General features: G+C 39.9%; 1 protein-coding gene across 1 annotated transcript in view; it reads right to left on the minus strand.

Annotated features, from left to right (window-relative positions):
* Window positions 1-2062: 2062 nt before the first annotated feature.
* The window catches only part of LOC123246568, a 173835-nt gene continuing 161080 nt past the window's right edge, over window positions 2063-14817 (minus strand). The window contains exons 4-5 of the mRNA XM_044675414.1: window positions 9154-9223; window positions 2063-2262 (exon numbers count right to left, since the gene is read on the minus strand). Coding sequence (XP_044531349.1) covers window positions 2063-2262; window positions 9154-9223 — 270 coding nt within the window. The remainder of the gene's footprint in view (window positions 2263-9153; window positions 9224-14817) is intronic.

A 14817-nucleotide genomic window follows, 5' to 3' on the forward strand; every position in this document is an offset into this window, starting at 1 on the left:
GCTCTCACATTCCCTGTCCCAGAGCAGCTTCTAAGGTTGGTATAATTATGACTGAGATGATCAAGCTTCATCCTGTCTAATAAACAAAAACCAGTTTTGGCCAAATAGGTTCAGTGGGTGGCATGACCATTTCTTGGATTCCCCCATTGGGAAAGTCAATCTTGAGCAGGCTTTCCTTGAATTCTCTACCCAGATTGGCAAGGATATCGGAATCCTGGGATCGGAGAGGTGACGTTTTCCATCATCATGAAGGAATCAGGGAAGAACTGGAACATATTAGCCCACCTCCTCATTGGGAGTCCACCAATTAGAGATGTCATGGGGAGGGTTCAATAATGAGCTTCCAAAATTGTATTTAATGACGCATGATGGAAAATGAATTTGTCTCTGATCGCTGAGAGATCACTGACCATTAATTTATTGATTACTGCCAGTCTTGTTGATAAATTGATTTTTCTTAGCCAGAACCCAGTCTCTCGTAATTTTTACTCTTCACAACATGGGTATCATAGATTTGATGTTGGAAGAGACCATGGAGAACTATCTGAGATTTAGCAGTGAGAAATGATTTGCCTATGGTTACACAGTTAGTGTGCCAGAGACCATAAATGAACCAATGAGCATTTATTAAGCAGCTATGGTGCTTCAATAAATGAGAGGTGGGGGCGGAGCCAAAATGGCAGCTTAGAGTAGGGCAAGATGGAACTGCCCAAACCAACAACAGGGCACCTAGGGAGGCAGCGGATAGAGTGATAGGCCTGGAATCAGGAAGCCCTGAGTTCAAATCAGACTCACTAGCAGTGATCCTGGGCAAATCGGTTAACCCTGTTTGCCTCAGTTTCCCCATCTGTAAAGTAAGCTGGAAAGGAAATAGAACACCGTTCTATCTTTGCCAAGAACACCCAATATGGAGTCATGAAGAGACCGAATGAGCAAAAGCACGTCAGGCACTGTGCTAAATGCTGGAAATAGTGAAACTGTTCATTATCTGTTAATTAACTATTAATTTTCAATGTGAGTCTTTATACTTCAGCAAAGGCTACAAATCAGGGCTTGATTCTTGTTTTGTTGATTACCTAGACCAGTGATTCCCAAAAGTGGGCGCTACCGCCCCTGGTGGGTGCTGCAGCGATCCAGGATGGCGGTGATGGCCACATTTTTTTTTTTTTTTACATTCTATTCTGTATTTTGTATTACATTCTATTTTTTTTGTATTACATTCTATTCAATAGTTTCCTAATTTCCAGGGGGCGCTAAGTAATATTTTTTCTGGAAAGGGGGCAGAAGGCCAAAAACATTTGGGAACCACTGACCTAGACTAAAGAAAGTGATGTAGAAAATGCCAGGAAGTATTAAAAGATCACTCTATTGCAAATATGAACAATATAGAAATAGGTTTTGAACAATGATATATGTATAACCTACTGGAACTGCTTGTCAGGAGTGGGGGGGGAAAGATCATGAATCATGTAACCACGGAAAACACTCTAAATGAATGAATTAATTGAAATGTAATTTAATTTAAAAAGAAAAGAAAAGAAAATGTCAAGAAGGCAGATTAAGCTTACTAGCATTAAGTAACTTGTCTAGGGCATACAATTACTAAATGTCCGAGGCTGGATTTGAACTCAGGAAGACTCATCTTCCTGATTTCAGGACTGGATCTCTCTCCACTTTGCCACCTTGCTGCCCCATCTAAACCAAAGGATCATGAATTTAGAGCTGGAAGAAGCCTCGTTTTTACAGATAAAGAAACCGAGGCTGAGAGTAGCTGAAGTGACTTGTCTTTGGCCACAGAGTTATTAAGGGCCTGAGGCAGGGTTTGAATTCTTGACTCTAAGCTCAGCACACTAACCCCCAGACTACCCGGAAGCCTCTTTGGGCAAAACTGACTTTTCCTGGGGCTTAACCTAAAAAATGGAAGCTCTGAGGATCTTTTCCCCTCTAAAGGACATAAATGTTTAGTCCTAGGAGATAACCTGAAAAAAAGAAAACAACCAGTTTTGAGAAGCAAGGAAATGTGACAATAAATAAAATGTTGTGTCTCTTGAATCAAAACTTGTCAGTCCTGATATTTGCTGGTGGGAGCCGGTGGGAGCTGGTGGAGGCCAGTGGGAGCCAGTGGGAGCTGGTGGGAGTCGGTGGGAGCCGGTGGGAGCCAGTGGGAGCCGGTGGGAGCTGGTGGGAGTCGGTGGGAGCCGGTGGGAGCCAGTGGGAGCCGGTGGGAGCTGGTGGGAACGGAGGCATTGGCTGCCCATCTTTCTAGAAACACAGCAACACTAAAGTGTTTGCATAAGATCTTGATCTTACACAGTCTGAGTACCTTCTTAGGGATTCATCATGAGACTGATTTCATCTAAGGCCTGAATATTTCCTGCCTGGGTCATCTGAAATGAAATCTTCCCTCTTCTTCTTCTCTCTCCTCCTGATTTCCTAAGGCATTTCCATAACATTCTCGCCAGAGGAGAAGAAGGGATGATGGCAAGAGAAAGAAAAATGAAGGGTGGACGAGCCGAACAGCATAGCGGAACATCTGGGCAAGGATATTTACGTCCACAGATAGATGCGCCACATCCTATGCTACAGATAATACTTAGCTGCTGGGTTTGTAAATCCCAAAATAAAAAGAACAGTTACCTTCCCAAAATAAAGCCCATAATTAAGTAAATTGTTGTGGGTAGCGGATGGCCCTATCTCGCTACCTAAAACGGGCTGCCTTCAAAGGCTCGGCCTCAGCAAAGAGCCACGGTAGACGGCAAAGCTTGCCTAGCATTTTTCCCTGAGCCAGGGAGCGAGGTCCCCGGCAAACAGAAGAAAACAAGCATCGGCGAGGACCAAAATACCCAGGCTGCGCTTCGTCTGTAGGGAGATCTCCTCCTCCCTCCACACATATTCCTAAGGACACAAACTCTGAGCCTGACGGCGCGTAAGGGCTGACCCAACAGAAATACCACTTCAGTTTAGGAAGTCATCGAATGACAAACCTATTTAGGGACGCCGGCGGCTGAGTTTTTTGAGTGTGAGTCTGACAACAGACATTTGGGTTAATGACGGGAACATGCAGGCTCTGTGAGTCATCACTTTTCAATCTCAGCGGACAGCCACGGACGGAGTCGCCCCGTAGACTTAGCTGGGGTTAGGACTGGATTGGAGTCTCCCTATATGAGTTCAAATCTTGCCATTCACAGTTTCTAGCTGGGTGAGCCTTGGCTAGGCACTTTATCTCTCTGGGCCTCGGTGTCTTCATCTGCAAAAAATTAAAGGGTTGGGGACAGCTGGGTGGCTCAAGAAATTGAGAGCCAGATCTTAGGAAAGGGAGGACCTGGGTTCAAATCTGGCCTCAGATACTTCCTAGCTGTGAGACCCTGGGCAAGTCACTTAACCTTCACTGCCTAGCTTGTACTGCTCTTCTGCCTTAGAATCAATATTGATTCCAAGATGGAAGATAATTTGTTGTTTTTTAATTAAGGAATTAAATACTATAATGCCCTTTCAGCTGTACATACCATGCTATTCATTTGAGGTGAGGAGACCTGTCTTAAGGATAGATCAAATAATCTCTTTCACTCAGAGGAGTCTTGAAAATAAATTATTTTTTAACTATTTTATTATAAATGTAATATAATTATATACTATATAACATATATGCCATATATAATATATTACATTAATATAATATGTTCAGGATGGCTCAGTGGATTGAGAGCCAGGCTTAGAGACAGGAGGTCCTAGGTTCAAATCTGGTCTCAGACACTTCCTAGCTGTGTGACCCTGGGCAAGTCCCTTAACCCCCACTGTCTAGCTCTTACCACTCTTCTGCTTTGGAGCCAATACCCAGTATTGATTCTAAGATGGAAGGTAAGGGTTATAAAAAATGTTCATATAGTACATTATTATAACAATTATATTATATACTAATATTGGATCACTTATGTATTTTCCAATTATATTACTATGTCAATCTAATTATATCTCATATATGATGTTCTATTAAAATATTTTAAACTTATAAAATATACTGCATCTCCCAAATATACCCATATTTCATCAAAATCATGCAAAAAACTCTAGGTTTTTCTAGGAAGTCATAAGGCTTAAGAACTGCAAACTTCCTATGACTCAATTTGAGCATGGATTTCAGAAGATTTGTGATGCTGATCCAGAAACAACTAGCTGAAGAATGGTATAAAAGTGACTGCTGATGGCTCTGATATCTGTGAGCACTGATATCTGTGCACCTTCAGGGGAGCTGTTCTTAAGAAATTCTTCCTATTGTATTTAGAGAAGAAGGACAAGAAGGAGGAGGAAGAAGAAAAGGAGGAAGAAAGAGGAGGAAGAGGGAAAAGAGAGGGGGAAAAAGAGGAGAAAAGAAGAAAGTGAAGAGGAAAAGAAAAAAGGAGAAAACAGACAAGAAAAAGGAAAAGGAGAAGAGGAAGTTAAAAGGGAGAGTGGTATGTACAATTATTAAAACCATTGATCAATATAGTAACCAGATTATAGAATGACATTTTTGTGTGGTTTTCTCAGACCATGGTTTTATTTTTGAAGGGAACTCCTCATTTCCTAGTGAAGAAAACTACCTCTAGCAATACAGACCCAAAATGAAAAGTTTCCTGCCTTGCCTGAGGCTCACACAGTATACTTGAACCCTGGTTTTCCAGAGTGTGGGGCCAGCTCTCTCCTCACTATGCAAGGCAGCCCATTATGGCAAGAACCTCATAGCATTCTGTCCTGGGGGAGCCATCTCTGAATTTCAGGGTTCACTTAAAGTACTACATTTTTGTTGTTATTCGGTCTTTTTTCAGTTGTGCCCAACATTTCATGATGTCATCAAAATTTCACATTCATTAATATCACCACTGATCTCATCAGAAAAGTTTTTAAGTTTTGGGAAGCTGTCAAGCTCGCACTGGTGGATATGAGGGTGGTGGGTATAAGGTTTCCAAAATTCAAATTTTTGCTCAAAGGCTCAAATTTTTTCATTGCTAACAAAATTTTTTTTTTTTTTATCTTGAAGTGATAGGCTCACTTCCTTCGTTTCTGAAAGAATGGCTGCCAAACCTTGAAGTCTGAATAATCATCGTTGCTCTGTTTATTCCTTCAGGTAAAAATGGTGTTCCATGAAAAAAAGCTGCTAGTTCCAGTCATGACTCAATTGCATGAGTGGTTTTCCTTGAGACAACCATGGTAGTACTTCAGGAAGCAGAAGCGTTTAATGCATACTTCTCATTTTATCACACAGAATATTAAAAAGAAGTACGCTCAGGGGGTCATGATTTAATAAATGAATATCTTTTATTGCTTTATCAAGGACATTACTGATGTCCTTAGCATTAAGGAAACTGGCTTTTTCTTTTTCTTTTCCTTCCTTTTTTTTTACTGCAAGTTTGTGACAGTGGAGAATATAATAACAACCGGCACATTTGGATGCCACTGCCTTGATTCCTGCGAAGGTGCCAGCAGTTTTCCCCACCATTGCTTTTTCATCATCAGTGCAAATGTCAGCAGAGTTATTCCAGTTGAACCATGAAGTTCAAAAAGTTACCCAACACTGAATATTTCAGCACCATTCAGGCTTGTTTCCAGGCATAGACATAAACGGTCTTCTTCCATGATTAGTTGGTAGTGATAATACATGAGAACAGAACAATGAAAATACCAGTCCAGACATTTCTGTAGAATTGTTCATTAGTAATGCAAAAGTGCAATTTTGCACATGATATATGAACTGTCTTCATGTTTACAGTGAATTTTTTAATTCAAACTTTTGGGAAACTCCACTGTATACTCACGAAAGAATGAGAGTAAAAAAGGGGAAAATAACATCATATTTTTGCTAAGAAAGTAGTTTTGCAGTATCCCTGAAAGGCTCTGACAGGGTTTCCCTGCTCCGGACAAGTTCATACAAGCCTTTAGAAATTAGAGGGCTTCTAAATAAAACCATCCAATGATAAAATAGAATTTCCTTGCAGAACAGGAGCATTAGAAGCCTTCTGCGAGTATTCTACCAGATGGACAACGGTCGTCTCTCAGGGATGACGTGCAAAGGATTCCTCTACTGTGTGGAGTTGTACATCAATGACTTCTAAGGTCTCTTCCTTTTCTAAGAGTCTATGAAATGACCATCTAGCCTGAAATCTGTGAAATTATAAAGAGCATAGAAGAGATATCACAAGGAACTACCTCCTGCTGCTTTTTCTGTCTTTTTTTTTTTTAAACCATTGCCTTCTGTTTTAGAATCAATATGAAGTATCGGTTCCATGGTAGAAGAACAGTAAGGGCTAGGCAATTGGAGTTAAGTGACTTGCCTAGGGTCACACACCTAAGAAGTGTCCAAGGTCAGATATGACCCCAGGACCTCCTGTCTCTGAAGCCTGGCTCTCAGTCCACTGAGCCACCTGTCTGTCTTTTCAAAACCATTTAATTCTTTTTCTTTTTGCCTTATATAGTGTCATTATTAGAAATGAGTAAATAAATATCTGAATAAACTTCTAAACCTACCCAGCTTCCCCTCTCTGCTGCTTTGCTGAGTGGGGGACTGCAGATGTGGAACACCGTATGTAATACTTTTTTTGATATGTTGGTTAGTATTGCCAGTTTTTTTTAATTCTCTTTTATAAGGAATGTCATTGAGAAAGGAAGGGATGGCTATATTAGGAAATGTAGGTTATGGAAAAACAAAAGATAAAGAAAAGTTTATATTTTAAAAGAAAATAAAATTCAATGAAATGAGAGTACCAGGCTTTGAAATAAAGCTGAGTTAACTCCAAGCACACAGTCTGAGCTTTTAACACACTGTATGTACCTCCTTCAATTCCCTACACACAGATCAAAGTTCTTCCCTGGTACTAAGTGGCTTTCAAACTCCCCTGTAGCGAGGGCCTAGGAAATTTCAGCAATTTATTTAGCTTTCAGAGAAGGTTCTACATATGTGAAAAAGGCTTGAAATGAAAGTATCACCTCCAAGAAAAAAAAATGTCTCGTTCACATACACCTACCTTACTCATTTCCTGCATTTCTCTCTCTCACTCTTTTTTTTTTTTTCAGCATTTTTTCCCCACACAGGAAGCCTCTGTAAGGTGGTTTGAAGCTGAGAGTTCCATCTACTCCCACCCCTCCTCCCTTCAAAACTCACTTAATTATTTCCAAATGAAATTCTGTCAACTGCCAAATTAAAACAAAACTTAAACCAAGGTGGTTTCACTCAGTGGCAGAGGAAATGGAAGGAAGAAACAATGTGTTTTTTACACATCTACGCACACATGTAAGTATTATATTTATAAGAATTATATATAATTCCAATATACATATTATTCTAATATATAATTCTAATGTAAGTATTTTTCTAATTATATATAATTCTGATTTGTGTAATCAGAATTTTGATCCCCAGAACTCTCCTACCCAGCATCCCATTTGTGTCCTCACATTGAGTGCAAACACTGTGTGAGTGTGTAGGATAAAGTTCTGGTTGACTCCGCCTCTCTCTCTCTTCCCCTGATAGAGACTACAGAAGCTGGCTTTGAGCCAAGCAGGAGAATTTTCTCACGTGGTCTTATTTTTGTTAGCTAATTAGTTTTTATACTTCCATTTCTTTTTTATTCTTTCTACTTCAAGTGATTATTAATAAACTTTATAAAATTAATATCTGGAGTTATTGATATTGATTTAAATCTTATATTTTATATAATATTATCTATACTTCTAATTATATTAACTATAAAATGGATAATTCTCATTATATATTCTATAATTCTCATTATATATTATAATTCTAAGACACCAACTGCAAGAATCAGACCAGTTCTTTGACAAATAAGATAAGCAATGTGAGACGCAATGGCTAGTTGTAGAGTATAGCAAAGAATGAACATTTTTATCATCTTTGGAAGAAGCAGTATGGACTAGTGGACAGAATACTAGCCTGGGAAGTCAGGAGGACCTAGTTTCAAATCCCACCTCAGCCACCAGCTGGGAGCTTTCAGGACTTGTTTCCTCCCATGTAAAATGAGGGAGTTGGATTGATGGCTTAAAAAGTCTCTTCCAGCTCTAAATCTAGGATTCTATGATCTGAACCCCTTATGATAAATCACCCTGGATAGAACCAATCTGTGTTTTAGTATCCTCCCACAGGAATCATGTTTCTATAGGGTTTGGCTTCTAGAGTTTGTCCAACCAGCTGGTTGGCACTTCCCGTTGTTAGTGCTGTCTTCTGGAATGCCACCCATAGGTGAAAGGACCACACATTCAGAGCAGACCTCCAAAAAGCCATCTTGTCCATCTTCTCACTTTACAGAGGAGGAAGCTTTGCATTTTGTCTAGACTTAGGATCATAAATTTAGAGTTAGAAGGGACCTCTCAGAGAACCACTGAGCCCAACCACCTCATTTTACAGATGAAGAAACTGAGACTGAGAGTGCCCAGGGAGGATAAGGGACTTGTCCAGGGACTAAGCACCAGGATGGAGATTTAAACCCACGTCCTCAAACACAGGCTTCACTAATGTGTCCCCTCTTTGGGGGCAAAGATTGCTTCAACGCTGCATGTTTATTCTCTACCTGTCACAGAATAAGTCCTCGATAAATGACTGCTCATTGATTTTTGTTAAACTGAAGGGAATTTGTCCCAATCGTCTTTTAATACTGGTTTGTTGAATGGTGACCAGCCATCCTGGTTCCCTCTAATTCTCCATGCCCCAAATGCAATTAGCCTTCCTCCTCCTCTCCCTAGGCTGATGAATTTGGAATAACATCAGATACACAGCGTGTCAAGATTCCTTTGCTCTGTATTCTCATTCTCATTCTCTGTCTCTCCCCCAGGAAAGAGGCTTATTACCTTGATCTTACACTGATGGCAGAGAGAACACAAGAAACTAAGTAAATTAAGCTGTCAACAGTATCCTTTGCCGTTGGCCCAGAAGGCTATCCTCATTATATCCTAGGAAACACCATATTCCTTAAAAACAGCAACGGCAACAAAAATTGCAATCGCTACCAGGAAACGCAGAAGCAGAGCTACATTTCATCATCATAAAATTTTTCCTTCTCTCAGCTTAACACGGATTTTAAAGAGGCAAAGAACATGGAAGCAACCATCTTTTATGGGCCCCATCGTCTAACAAAAGCTATTAGGATTAAATGCAGCAACACTTACCAGAATTTCTCCCAGCTATCACAAATTTTATATACACCACATTTCTTCTGCCACAGCTGTAGGACTGGTCCTGAAAAACAATACCACACAGAGAGTGAGAAAAGCATTAAGCTGCAATAATCTGACTCATATTGCTTTACTCAAATCTAGAATAATCTCCTTCCTCAACAACCCTTTCAAACCTGGACAACTTTCCCTGACCTATCAAACCCCTATGCTAATTGTTTAATGATCATTAAGCAGTAGTCATGGTTAAGGAAGAAATGAAAATTTATGAACCTGAAAAATTTGTAATGATAAAGGAATAAAGCTGGAAATTGAGTTGACAACAGTTTTACTGCATTTTTTGCATGTCTTTAATAGTTGACCATATAAGAAAAACAAACAAATAAAAAAAACCCAAGATAAACAGCAGGAATAAGTCATTCTCTAAGATCATGGCTCGCTTATTGCCTTATTAATCTTAGGCATGTTTGTGGTTTCCTCAGAATACAAAGCGATCATCTCAGCACTCTGTTCAGAACATAAGCTACTTAAAAAGTCAGGGACCATGATTGCCTATTTCTATGATACTTCCTACAATGTTGTCTAAAGAAAATAGGCATTTGGCAAATGAACAAACTGCCAAAAGTCTCTAAATCATGAGAATGGACTAGGATAATTTCTAATCTCATCTTGCTATCTGTCTCATAATTTGTATTCTTAGTCACAAAGGAAGCCAGGAGGGAAAGTGGATGAATGAGAGAAAAACCATCACCACGACTAGAAAAAAAACTCAATGTGACCAAGCTTTGCACTTATCACTACTGTGGGAAATTGACTATTTTGGAAAATAGAGATGTTTCTTCCACATAAAGCCCCTTTCATGTCACCATAGATTCAATACAATTAATATAATTTTTGTGTTCTTTAGTCACTTTCAGTTGTAACTAACTCTTTATGGTTCCATTTGGGGCTTTCTTGGCAAAGATCCTGGAGTAGTTTGCCATTTCCTTCTTCAGTACATTTTACAGATGAGAAAACTGAGGCAAATTAATTAAGTAACTTGCCTAGTGTCACACAGCTAATAAGTGTCTGAAGCTGGATTTGAACTTACCAAAATGAATCTTCCTGATTCCAAGCCTATCCACTGCCACCTAGCTGCCCTTGAACAAAACTTTACTGAATACCTGTTTCTTGCAAAACACACCTATTTCAGGCAAAGTAGGCAGCCAAAGCAATTTTTTTCTTAAGTGGAGATCTGACCCTGCTACTTTCTTATTAAGTAATTCCAGTGATTCCCTATTGCTTCTAAGATAAAATATTAGCTCCATTTTTAACTCCACTGTTTAGCTTTTAAAGACCTTCACAGTCTAGCCCCAATCTATCTTTCTAGTCTCATTTTTCATTATTTTCTTTCCCCCTCATCAGTAGTCCAGGCAGTTTCTCCTACAAGGCATGTCTTCTTTGGTCCCCTTTGCATGGAATGTCCTCCCTCCTTAACTTTTCCTAAAAGAATTCCTCTCTTCCTCCAAGCACCAGCTGAAAGAATGCTTCCTCTATGAAGCCTCTCCTGATCCCTTTCCCCTGGTGATGTTCTTGTTTTCCCTCCAGATAACTCTGTGTTCACCTACCACATAGTTATTGGGGCATTTATTTCATATAGGTTTATATGTATACCTGCCATCTTCCCCAATAAAATGTAAGCTTGTCAAAGGAGAATTGGTTCATTGATTATATTTGTATCCATAGCACCCAGCAGAGTATCTGGCATTTAGTGGGTGTTTTGTAAATGGTTGTGGATGGATTAAGATTGGATGATGATAGCCTGCCTTCATCTAGTACTCTGATATCTGCAGAGTATTTTACTTACATCCTCTCATTCAATCTTCATGACAGCTCTGAGAGTTGGGTTACTCTTATTGCCCCATTTTACAGATAAGGAATCTAAAACTCAAAAGACTTTTAAATCACTTTCCCAGTATCATGCAGCTGGGAACTGTCTGAAGGCAGGATCTGAAATTTTACATGAGGTCCAAAATAGAGGAGAGGGCTCATAATTGAAAGAGGATCGGGGAAGTCTTCATAGAAGTCTGTTACATTTGAACCTAGATTTGTTTATTATATCATTAAAGAAAATCCCTACAAATACCACAAATTAACATTATCTATGCTGTATTATATTTTTATTTATTTTGACAAACATTTCCCCATTACATTTTTTTTAAAAACCCTTACCTTCTTCTTAGAAGCAACATATAAATATATAATGAGCATATTTAAGTATAGTATCTAAAGCAGAAGGATGGTAAAGTGGTAGGCTATTGGAGTTGTTTTATTATTTTTTTTTGAAATTTTATTGGATCATCTTGACACAAAATCATTACAGAGCTAGTTTGTCACACAACTAGTTAATGTCTGAAGCCACATTTGAACCCAGGTCCTGGCACTCCATCTACTGTGCTACCTACCACTCCTCCCAATGACATGAGGTCAGACCTCACTTAGAAATTCTTTAGGTAGAGAGTTTAATGCTTCTTGTCCTCATGGAGTTTATTATGGCTTATTAGAAGAATAAACTAGAGGACCAATAATTACAGTATGAAATGATAAGTGACAAGTCCCAGAATTTCACATGAGGTCCAAGGTAGTGGCATTGGTGGTAGTGGGAGGGATCCTGACTCTAAGGGGATGGGGAGTTTAATAACTAACTCTAAGGGGTAGAGAAGACTGAAGGGCAGTCTTCATGGAATCTGAGCTGGGCTTCGAGAACATTCAGGCATAGGAAGCAGCCGAGATGAGAGCGCACGCACGGGGCACGTTTTCTGGGCAGGCAGCAGTCTGGTTTTGATAGATCCTAAGAGCCACCGTTTTATACTTTGGTCCGAAGACCAAAAAAGGGACATGGAGACCTTAGTTACTGCCCCAAAAAGCTCAGCTTGAGGGCTGCTCCTCCAAGTCTTTGGCCAGAGTAAACAAAAACACCCCAACAGAATGATCTCTTTTCCAAGTGGAGAGACACGCTGATAATTTCCCCGTGCAAGGGGACTCTCAACATGAAAACACAACTTGAAAGGAATTGGCGCATTGGCACAAGTTCATCCTGGCAATTGACTAAGTTTGACATCATGTCAAGGGATGCTCAGCATCAACAGGGAAGCAACCCTGCCCGCATCCAGGAGTTTTAGAAGAAAACTGAAAATTAAGACTGAGGACACAGCAATATGGAGAACAAAGACTGGCTCTAAAATATGTTGGAGGGAATTTTATATCTATTTCATGATAGAAATTGAATGATTTTTAAATCAATGCACATTGATTAAGCACCCACTGAAAACTGACTAATTGGGGGCTGGACAGAGGAATTTTCTCAGAGACAGCCAGGTGGCTCTGTGGATCCAGCTTGGGGTCTGGAGTTAGAAAGACCTGAGATCAAATCTCGCCTCAGACGCTTATTGGTGGAGTGACCCTGGGCGAGTACCTTTACCCCGTTTGCCTCAGTCTTTACATCTGTAAAAGGAGCCTGAGAAGGAAATGGCAAACCAATTTAGGATCTTTGCCAAGAAAACCCTACAGCCACGAGATTAGGAAGAGTCAGATAGGTCTGAACAACAGCAGCAACAACAATCACCCACGATTCTATAGGTGGGAGCTCTTTCTCTCACTATAGATCAGCCTCTATTCTATGATTTATAGTCTTAGAGAGTTGCCTGGCAGTCCAATGACTTAGGCAGGGTCACACAGTCTTCCAGACCCTGAGGCTAACTCTCTATTTCCTATGCCCAGCTGCCCTAACTAGAATGTCATATTGGGAAGATTTCTTTCTTTTCTCATCCAGTGGATTACATGCAAAGATCCTCCTATCTTTATCGACCCTGTTCACAAAACCAGACAAAGCTGACGGTCTTTTTGTTTCCTAGTCCACAGCCACAGGTTCTAGGAATTGGAATTACACAGATTAAGCATTTTTAATGCCAGATATACCGACAGTTGGACATGACCAGTAGAGAGAGCTGGCCTCGGAGCCAGAACAAGAGTAATAACAATAATAATAGCAAAGATACCATGATTTAAGATTTGCAAATATCTCACTTGATGCTCCACAATCCAGGGAGGTAGGGGCTATTATTAAGCCTACCTTACAGATAAGGAAACTGAGGCTGGAAACCGTTTATTGACTTGACCAGGGTCACAGAGAGTCCTGAGTCCAAGTCCAGCCTCTGACACATACGGCTTGTGTGAGGGAGATTCTGGGCAATTCATTTACTCACAACTCTCTAACCCTCAGGGCTGGAGAGAAGATACCAACTTGGTTTGGTAGGGAGAGTTTTCTCATCTAAAGAATTTTCTATACCAATGAAATCACAAGTTCTGGTTCTATCCCTAATGCAAAACATAATTTTAAGTGGACTATTCTTTTTCTTTAAATCTTCAAGAAAAATCCAGAATAGAAATAGGTAACGGAGGTATGGGGGTTCCAAAAAATGCTCCAAGCAACAAAGATCTAAATGGTAGAAGTTTAGGGCTTTAATATTTTATTTATTTTTTTGTTTTAGATCTGCCTTTATTAGTATCAAGAACATTTTGTAATTTTTTTCACATAATTCTAGTATGTGTCTTGGCAGGCAGACTGCAAAGTATTTTATACTGTCTGCAGTTTTTTAATTTTTTAATTTTTATTTTTTTAAACATTTATTAATATTCATTTTTAACATGGTTACATGATTCATGCTCCTACTTTCCCCTTCACTCCCCGTGTTCCCCCCACCCATGGCCGATGCACATTTACACGGTTTTAATGTGTGTCATTGATCAAGACCAATTTCCAAATTGTTGATAGTTGCATTGGTGTGGTAGTTTCGAGTCCACATCCCCAATCATGTCCACCTCGACCCATGCGTTCAAGCAGTTGCTTCTGTGTTTCCTCTCCTGTGACTTCCTCTGAATGTGGGTAGCGTTCTTTACCATAAATCTTTGGGCTTTAATATTGATTGAGAAGCACCCATCTCTTCCAAGCTGTGCTACCTAGTGAGCTAGGACTATTTCTAATCCTGATAATAATTGTTCCCTTTTTTGCATTCCAGAAAATTTTCTAAGTCATCCAGCCTATAGGAACAACCCAGAGGAAATGCTAAAAAAGCCTTCCAAGTTATTTTAATCACAGGGGTCACCCGTTGCCTACTCCAGAAGTCACACAGATGTCATTTCCTGAAAAGACAATGGGAGGCTAATCTCTGAAATCCAGAATCCAATAGAGAAGGCAACCTGTGACATGCAAATAAGGAGGAAATCAAGGGGTTCATCCTATATAAAGATTCGTTGCGATTTTTTAGTCAATGAAGAGGACAAAAGGGGGTTTGGTGGATGGAGAGCCAGCCCTAGAGACAGGAGGTCCTGGGTTCTAGTGTGACATCAGACAATTCTTAGTGGGGTGACCCTGGGCAAGTCATTTAACCCTGTTTGCCTCCGTTTCTCATCTGCAAAGTGAGCTGGAGAAGGAAATGGAAAACCACTCCAGTATCTCTGCCAACAAAACTCCAAATGGGGTCAAGAAGTGTCAGACATGACTGAACAACAACAACAAGGTCACTTTTATGTCTACATCCTGTGACGCTCTGCTGGATTTGGTCATAAGTAAATATTAGGGAGTAGGGCAGAGGAAGAATTTATTTTTTCTTTTGCAGT

Source organism: Gracilinanus agilis, chromosome 4 (genome assembly GCF_016433145.1).
Source record: "Gracilinanus agilis isolate LMUSP501 chromosome 4, AgileGrace, whole genome shotgun sequence".
Taxonomy (NCBI): domain Eukaryota; kingdom Metazoa; phylum Chordata; class Mammalia; order Didelphimorphia; family Didelphidae; genus Gracilinanus; species Gracilinanus agilis.